We start from the raw sequence: 9645 nt of genomic DNA on the forward strand, positions 1-9645 counted from the left end.
AAAAAAAAAGTAAAATTTGTGGGTTGAGATAAAGACAGTTTTCAAGACAATTACCAACTCATGGGTGGTAATAATGGTAATAATGGTAATAATGGTAATATACAAGGCAAGTGATGCACAGTACAATTGCTCACCACCCACCAACCGATGCCCAGCCAGTCCCTGAGCAGCGGCCCCCCTGGCCAGCTTTCCCCCCGTTTATGTACTGAGCATGACGTCATATGGTACGGAATGTCCCTTTGGCCAGTTTGGGTCACCTGTCCTGGCTGTGCCCCCTCCCAGCTTCTTGTGCACCCCCAGCCTTCTCAGTCGGTGGAGCATGGGAAGCTGAAAAGTCCTTGACTAGTGTAAGCACTGCTTAGCAACAACTAGAACATCAGTGTGTTATCAACACTATTCACATACTAAATCTAAAACACAGCACTGTACCAGCTACTAGGAAGAAAATTACTATCATAGCCAAAACCAGGACAGTGTCACACCCTGCCTGCAGCACCCCATTTACAGTTTACCTCATTATTTAGCTCCATTCCTCTACAGCTGTTGAGCCCTCTCTTCTAGCCAAGATGCAAGGTGCCTTCATCTCAACCAGGTAGCCACTCTTCAAATCATTACTCCCCTTCATTAAGGAGGGTTTGTTTCCAAGATAAGAGCAGTTAACTTAAGTGCCATGTGAGTCACTCATATCAGGTTTTACCTGGGCAGTCCCAGATGCAGCTCTAAGCATCGGCATGGGGAATACTTTTCCAGGCCAGCCACAGAGGAACAGTTTTAAAATCCCACAAATTAGCAGGTATTCACTACTTGTAAGACATTGGCACCATTCAGAGCTTTGTCTAAATATTATGAGCACTTACTGGATTCTCCATAAATTCTCCAACTGTAGCCCCAGTGCAGCTTGCTTTGTTGTAAGCCAAAACATCCCATATTTAAGCACAAAAGAAGGTAACTGCACCTGTCCCGAGATCTCAGCCTTTAACAATGTCAGAGCTCTTACCATTGCAGTGCTCATTTTGGATAATCATGTGATCGTCCTCTGCCCATGCCGAGTAGTAGCGCACAACATGGGGATGGTGTCCAAGGACAGCGTGAGCATAAACCTCGCGCAGTGCTAGTTGCCTGGAGAAGCACACACAGAAAAAGCAGTGGTGACTGGGTGCCAGGGTCCCGCCTGGGACCATGAGAGGAGCTCTGGTTTGTATACTGGCTTGAGAAAGGGAAAGCAGAGGTGTTTAGGACTTTCTTGAGTTTTGGCAAATGGACTGGCTCTCACAACTGCTGAAGCAAAACCTGCCCTTAAAAAGGATGTTCAGGAATACCACATCAAAACTTGCTGAGCAGCTGTCAAAAAAATAACAAGACTTGCTCAGTGATATAAGGGGCAAAGGCAGCTTCAAAGACTTGGCTTCAGCATGCAGGACAACACTAGCTGGTCAATACAGATGTGAGCAGTGCTGGCCACACAGCAGGGCAGGGACATACCACAAATGAACTATGACAGGTATCATTTTAAAGAGGCTGGCTGCATGGACCTGAGGAGTTTAGGTAAGCCGTCATCTCACTGCAATGCATGTGGCTTCTTCCCGTTCTCAGACATTTATGTTCACTAGTCCTAAAGCGATAACTTCACCCACTCTCCCAACTGCTACTTGGGAGTGCAACAGCAGCCAGCTTTTGCTCATGCCACCCCTCAGATACCTTTAGATCCACACTCCCTCCTTCCCCATCACACCTCCCAAGAACATGCCCATCATTTCAACTGGCAGTTTCTAGCTAGCACACTCACTCATCTGAGGATCCTGCCAGAGGCCTCTTGGAGCGTTTGATGGCGTAAACACATCCATCAAGGCGTTTGATGCACTTGTAGACAGAGCCAAATTCCCCCACACCAATTTTTTCTAGTTCCAGGAACTCCTTCTTGTAGCGGGAAACCATATTGCTTTCTTTCAGAGGATATCTCTAGAAGGTCACAAAAACAGCAGAGACAAGTATGAGTTGAAAGACTCGGATAATAACATCTGTCATGTTTTTAGAGCTGTGTAGCACTTGCTTTCACAGAGCATCCATGTTGCCTCCTCTCCTGGATGTTCATCCAGGCATGTGTGCAAATGTGCTGCCAGTTCTTGAAACACTACCTTCCACTTAGAGATGTTGTGCTTTTGCTGACCACCTAACAAAGGCCATCTTGGCTTGGTTTGGCCAAGGTGTGGTTTTTGGTTTTGGTTTTGTTTTTTTGTTAAATCATGACTTACTAGCCATAGAGGTAGAAATTGCAGCTAAGGAGAATTGTAGTCTAGTTGGCTGTATGTGCCTAAGCCTCCTTGGGTTACTACCATCACATCTCTTCTCTTGGCAGCCCTGCCCAGTTCCTAGACCCATGGCTGATGGGTCAGAGATGAACAGCAGGCAACAATAAAATACTTGTCTTTTGCCCAGCTACTGCAGACTTGAGAAGACCTGTTACCAGCCTTAGTAGGTGGAAGTCCAGTACCTCTGAATTAGCCAGACTCACATACTGAGCTTGTGTTTAAATAAGAGCTATTGCCTATTTTGAGCTCAGAAGAGAAGCTTGGTGCCTTGGCTTAAGGTGGCCTCAGCTGTAAGAGCTGCTTTACTCTGGCAGCTAAGGTTGCCTGCAGCAAGGACATTCTGCATCAGTTCAGGCTCTCATCAGGTTTGAAACACCAGGTGTTGACTAATGGCAGATTAGCAGGTCTCAGTGTATGTCCCTGTATTCCCAGCTATTTCTCACTGGGAGCCACTTTTCCACAAAGGGATGAAAGCCTGCAGAACAGCTAGAATTGCTACAGTAATGGTCACTAAGGAAATAGGAGCTGCTGGTACTGCTTGTAAAGTGATGTCTACTGGCAGGGGAGATAAGTACAGAAGAGATAAGCAGTGGAGCATGAAGTGAACAATGAGAGAGTGGACTAAGTGATTTTTCTTCACCCTCCTGCATTCCACATATACCACTGCTAGGATTGCTGCTAGTATATGGTATATGACCTTAAAGGGTGGGGGCAAGGAGTTGGTCCTCACAGCCAGTAAGATGTGGCCCATAGGAAACATCAGCCCTTCACAACAGGTTGTATTTCATAAGGCAGCTATATTTTACAGTATCTTAAAAGCTCAGGGAGTAAAGATACCTCCTAGTACACAATTTTATGCCTGTATTATATGCTCATTCTACTCAGCACTGGAGCAGAATAATATTTCAGTAAGCCACAAGTTATTTGAGGCTTTCTTCTAAGGAAAATAATAATTGTGGTAGGCCCGGATGTTACCTGGTAGCAGATTTACTCTGCTGCTGTAGTTTTGCCACGGAGACAAGTTTTTCTGCAATACCCGTCTTCTCAGCTAGAGGGTACCATTATTCTTCCAGTAAGCCTAATTATTTCACAATTACAATGAACAATTCTACCTACCTGCACAAGACAGATACTTCCTTCAAGGGGCTGCTCAGGAAAATTGAAATTTTTTTTTTACACCTCATCTGAACACAGATATTTAACTCAGGTTTGGCTTGCTTTCCAGAAGCCAGCTGGATGAGTAGCTTCCCCGCAGATAACACTGGGAAGAAGGAAGAAGGCTGCGGGACACGGGTTCCCACACCAGCCGCCCATCTCTGCCAGTGCAGCTGGCGGTACATGAGACCTCACAGCCCGCCCCGTGCAGCCAGGCCAACACACCCCAGTGCTGAGGTTTGCCAGCAAAGCACAGACATCAGCAACAGCAAGAGAACTTGGTTGTGTTGTAAGACAGTGTTTACTGTCCTGTAGCTATGGTGGGGTCTTCCCTTGGACCCCAAGGCACACAGATACCCCCCCACCAGCTGGATGTTTTCTTACTGAAGGAGAGTACAGAATTTGCTGCCTCAGTTCAGAAGTTTGCCATTTGAGTACTGCAACTGAAACTCTGCCCTCAGCCACATCAGAGCCGTTCAGCTCAGTCTGTGTTTTTGCAGTGCAGGTCCATATATTATTTGCAATATAGAAGCCATGTTCTATTCACATCCAAAGATGCTCAGTACACTAATTCCTAGGAACAGCAATACACCTGCTTCTTCAAACCACAAAGGTACAGTCACTATTCAATAATATAGTAATAAAGTAATTACTTTCCCCCTGAGGAACCCAAATTATATTTCCTAGAATGACCTCCTGACCAAAGTCAATGTGTTTTAGGATTACTTGTCAAAGTTTCAGATCTGCTTTAGTAGAAGTTTCCTTTAGAGCTAGGAATCATTTCCAAGTTTGTTGTCTCAAACAAATGTTAACATAAAACTTTCAGCTTGAAATTGTTGTAGGTATTCATCTTCTGCCATAATTTATACTCCAATAGCAGAATAAGTTTCATCAAGCACCAAATCTTTACAAGCATCTTACCCTCTCTGTGGGGGGAAATACAGAGACACTCACCTTGGTAGGTAGCTCCTGTTTTATCTGGTTTCTCGGATCAGGATCCCTCCTATAACAGAAGTTTAGGAAAGTCTGGCTGTATCATTTCAGTGCAGCAATCCAGCTGAGATTTGAAATGAAAACATTTTTCAACAGAATCTCCAAACCTTGCTTCACAGTTTAATTAAAGATGTATTTTGTAGTGTTAATACACAATGAGTTTCTAGTTGAGGCTTAAAGACTGTAGTCCCAGGCTAGGAAGTCTGTTTCCTTTTAGAAAGCCCCCCCACATACAAACTTCAGTTGTGCCCGCAGGACAGAGTAGCATCATTCAGGGGCATCATTCTCCCGGCCACCTTATTACTGGTGAAGATGAAGATTACATGGGAGATGACCTTGCACAACAGGCTCCTAGCGAAGGAGAGAACTGCCTCACTGTGCTGTCAAGGGGGATACCCAGCTGAGCATCTGTTACAGTTGGAGTTATGAAAGAAGCTGAACGTCACTGTAGCGCACAGGTATTTGACTAAGTTTGTGTCTTGGTTAACCCAGACCAGATCCAGAACTTCTGCAGGTCGGCAGTAGCCTGCACCCACCTTAAAAGCTGTAATACATGCAAACATGCACCTCATTTCTTTCGAGTTGTGGGTATGTGCGTGACTGAATCAAACTCCACTCTACCCATGGTCAGGAAAGAAAGAGGTACAATTTTCTCCTACAGCCATAGCACTGAGGTTAGCTGTTGATCCCCTGCTTACATTTCTGAACAAAGGAAATGATTGATTTTATTTATATTTCTATTACCTTCATATGTCTGCTAATGTTTGCTCTGCAACAATGAATACTATGGAAGTGAATGATTCACTGTTAGCAAATAAGTAATGATGGAGATGTTTAGTATCTGGACTTATCTCCTTCAAACAGTCTCCTTCCCAACTGTTATTTAAGAGTAGTTCACTTACAGCTCTCCTCTGGTCTTCCGCTTGCCATTAGGAAGAAAGAGCATTTGTCGATACGACTCTGGTGTAAAGGGATTAATGTTGACAAGAGAAGCTTGGGTAGAGTCATCCAAGTCAGCACCAGGAGTAAATCTCAGATGTCGGAAGCCTTTGGGTGGGACCTTTGTCCCAGATGAAGGAAATGCTGTCTTTGATAACAGGCTCTGTATTGAGGAAAAAAAAAGTGGCAGATAAACCAGCAAAGTGTTTTTGTTGCTGCTTTGTCAGAATAAAATCTCTGCTCTCCTGCAAATCAAGGAGAACTCAACTCCCTTCCTCAGGACAGCTGAATCATTAAAACCCTGCATCCCTAATTTAGTCCTGACAGTTTTCTTCTCCTTCCACAAAGTATTACATTCTTCACTAAGCCCTTTCAGACTCTATTCCCTGCTCACTTGGGTGAGGCCTGCAGAGCATTTTGGCAAGCACAGTCCTCAAGAGGAGCCAGCTGCTCGTCTTTCCCACCTACAAGAGACATAGAAATTGCATCATATGTTGCATTAACATGGAAGACCCAGTTCTGTTAAGCCTGGACTGTTGCATCAGTTTGGTCAGGACAGGTTTGTCAGGAGATGAGATAGAACATCACTCAAGTTTCCTTTTGGCTCCCCAGCAATAAGCAGTATTAGTATAGGGGAAGTTGGTAGAAATATTTTTACATGGCTACTGGCAAAGTGACCAGAAAACAGTTCTCCTTGAGAAGGTAAAACTAGAGTTTCAGAAATTTAAGTTCAGAAGGGACCTCTGGATCTTCTATTGTTCAGCTTCTCACAGAAGACAGGCCATTGGGTTTCACCTACTAGTCCAAAACCTTGGGCTGAGTAAAGCATAACTTCAGAGAAGCACCCAGTCTTGATCTGAAGACAGAAAAATCTACTTGCTTTCCATGATTTGGCCCCTTCAGTAACCATCAGCTTTTTGAAATATAAGTTTGTTTTTACTTGTTTCAGCTTCAGGAGAGTAGTGTAAGGTCTAAAGGGTTTTTTAAACATATCTCTTTCTTCTAGTTAAAAGCCCTTCAAGAGCCCAGAACTCTCCCTGTCATGAAGATCAAGAGACTTCTATATCTTTTTGATCCAACAGTGGTCTCACTCTTGTGAGTGGACATGTGGCCTCATGATCATACCTAGAGTTACTCCCTTCTCTCACTGAAAGTTTTTGAAGATTAAAAAACCTGGAGCTGCATGCAGTATCCTGCATCCACCTAATTGATGATGCAGTCATGGATATAGCTACTTCTGGGACACATCTCTATTTCTATACCATACTTGGATGTTCAGCTACTGGTTTACCATGACCCTGAAAGTGCTTCTTGATCACTTTCTCAACCTATGGTCTGCATCTCCTTGCTCTTGGATAGAAAAGTTGTGCATATGGATGTATTAAAAGCAGTATATGTCCAAGCCCAGTTTACCTGTGGAGGAATGGCTGATTCAGCAAGGCCACGATCTGGTATCGCTGAGCAACCCATGTATCAAAAAGTAACTAAGACATGCTAACACAGCAGGATGACCACCGGGACTTTCCCGGACAGAACAAAGAACAATGGGCCGGGTAAACAACTGTAACGAAACTGTATCTGGAAGGAGATGAAGTAAGCGGCTAACATGTCCTGCTGTCAACCGCCAATCGAGTAGAAGCAATAAGCGCGTGGACAGTAACTTTAACCCAATCATAGCTTATAATTGAGCGCGTGTACAGCTGTAATTAACCAACCATAGGTTGTTATGAAGCGCGTGCCTATAGTAGATAACTATATAAACCCTGTTATATGCATGAATAAAAGGGAATGACCATACTCATATTGGGATCCGTCATTACTCCGGAATCGCAACTCCCGCTCCGTCGTCGACACTGAACAAGGGGAAACTCCGACAGGTCAGACCTCTTAAGAGGTCAGTATCTCTGGAAACAAGAGATAGTTCCTAGGGTTCAGTGGCTTTTCTGATGATAATTGTACTCCGTTCTGAACAAGGAACTCTGACATTTACCCAGCAGCCTAGAAGCTCTGTAGAATTGTGGCTACGTTCTAGTCTAGCCACAAGTCAAGCAAGGGATCTAAAATACCATTGCAGCCTGCTGTTAATGCATGCAATTCCCATCTGCTCTACTAGGGCTTTATTTTGTAATCAAGCAGACTTGTCTCTTGTAACATCATCTGAGAGTAGCTGCTGCCATACAGTGTAAGTAAGGCAGCTAACCGTAACTAGCTCTAGCAATCTGTTCCAGGATTGGGTAAGTCTACAAAATACAATCATCTGCCTCCTCTGCCATGCATCCTAGCTGGGGCTCCAGCACTCATGTGTCTGCAGCTAGATGTGGCTCTGCTCTCTTACCCTTTCTCTCACCTTCAAATGTTCCAAGATCAATGCTCCCAGCTGCGTTTACAAGCAGATTTAGGCCCTTTAGAGCCCACCTTTTGCAGCATGCTTGGAAACCAAGACCTTTCTCCCAGAAGACAGCAAAGGACAAGAAGTTGATTTAGTGCAACTGCTGCTCATGGACTACAAGGTGACAAACCACAGGCAGCATGTCTTGAAGCATCCAGCCAACATGTTATCTACATAAGAGCACACAGTGAAGCACCCTGCACTACCAGTAGCTCATCTGGTCTGGAAGAGATTCTAGACCTCTCACCTATTTTTAGATGAGACTCAGGGAGATTTCTTATAAAGGGTCATTGCAGGAAATTCTTGGAGTGATGCCATTTAGAGCCGCTTTCCCCTAGAGAGTGGTAGGCCATTCCTCAGTAACTGTGGCCACACAGTTGGTCATATGTGGCCATAGGGTCATCCTTCTCTGCACATAATCAGGTTTCTGGAGGGGGACGAAAGTCAAATCCTAGCTCAGAAGTACCAAAAGGACTGATCTTCTGCGTACCACTTAAGCAAAGGAGCAACCAGTCTATCAGCAGAGCAGGAATATTCAGAGAACTGAAAGAGCTACATTTCATTGCAAGTCTTGAATGCTAGAAGCCAGTGCACACAACAGAAGTTATCTAGGAACAGAGGAGCTGGCAACCAAGACTCCACTTGTGCTCACAGAAGACAAAAAGCAGTTGTATTACATTCTGTACAAAATGTCTCACAGAAAATAGGGACTGGGATCATTCTCCCAAGAAACTAGCTCAGTAGATAAAAGTTACTTTTTCGGACAGTGACATAGAGGAAGACAGGTTAACCTTCCTCCACAAGCACACATTGATTTGTTACCCCTTCCACAGGGGATTTGCTACCCTGAGAACAGATTCCTGCTTTCCCCAAATTCACTGAGCAGCTCACTCTTACACAAAAAAAGAATCAGCATCACTGGACAACAAGCTGGTTGGAGACTATCCAGACTTGCCAGACAAAGTATACCCCAGCTACAACACCATTTCCAACTTTCTCTTTCAAGAGAAAACCCACTTGCATTCAAAAACGTGCCAAACAGAACAGTCAGGGCAGCTGCCTGTCTCCAGCCTTCCCCTGGAATGACAAGCTCCTTCAAGAGAGATGCATTTATCCCTCTGGGAGTGCAGTGCACACTTCCTACAGAGCTGCTACAGATGTCCACTCCCCTAAGCAGGGTGTGAGGGGCACATGGGCAGCCAAGGCACATAGTTGCTTGTTTGTTTTTTTTTTTTTAAGTCAGACTGATCCAATGCCAACAAATTGGTTTTAACAACAGCTTGGAAAGAGTCAAGACACTTGCTCCCACACACAGGTTTCTATTCACACCCACAGAATAACCCTTCCATAGCTAAGGAGCTTGTGATCCAGGTTTCTAAGGGAAGAGTAGAAGGCTAACAACACTAACATTGAAAAAAATGCTTTCCACAGGGCTAGCAACAGGTCCCCTCACCACCCAACTCAGTGACATTCCCGCAACACCGCAGACCTTGCCTGCTCAGACACAGAGCTGATACATGCCATTACCTTGGGAGTGTGTGGGGTGTCACACAGCTGCAGCTTTTTCCAGGTGATGTGCAGCGGCGTCTCGGCATTACCCTGGCTTTTGCTGACAGCTGGGGAAGGCTTCAGAGTGGGACTCACCCAGGCTTTTGTCCTGCTCAGGAAAATCTCACTAAGCTTTCTCTGAGGGGTTGCTGGCAGAGGACTGCTCCCTTGCCACTTCTGGAACTTGCAGCTCCTGGGGGTGCTCGAGCTTGGGGCGTCCTCCTCGTTTACGCTTCTGTCTTCACTCTCTTCGCCACAACTGGAAAAGTCCAGTCGCTGAATGAATTCATCACTGTTGTCCCAGTCATCCAT

The 9645-nt window shown here is 44.9% G+C and overlaps 1 protein-coding gene across 1 annotated transcript in view; it reads right to left on the minus strand.

The window, feature by feature from the left end:
- WEE2 (WEE1 homolog 2) overlaps nt 1-9645 on the minus strand; it is a 23671-nt gene extending 14026 nt beyond the window's left edge. The window contains 5 exon segments of the mRNA XM_009288347.1: nt 998-1119; nt 1787-1959; nt 4419-4467; nt 5360-5559; nt 9313-9645. Coding sequence (XP_009286622.1) covers nt 998-1119; nt 1787-1959; nt 4419-4467; nt 5360-5559; nt 9313-9645 — 877 coding nt within the window.

This window comes from Aptenodytes forsteri, unplaced genomic scaffold (genome assembly GCF_000699145.1).
Source record: "Aptenodytes forsteri isolate BGI_AS27 unplaced genomic scaffold, ASM69914v1 Scaffold56, whole genome shotgun sequence".
Lineage (NCBI taxonomy): Eukaryota > Metazoa > Chordata > Aves > Sphenisciformes > Spheniscidae > Aptenodytes > Aptenodytes forsteri.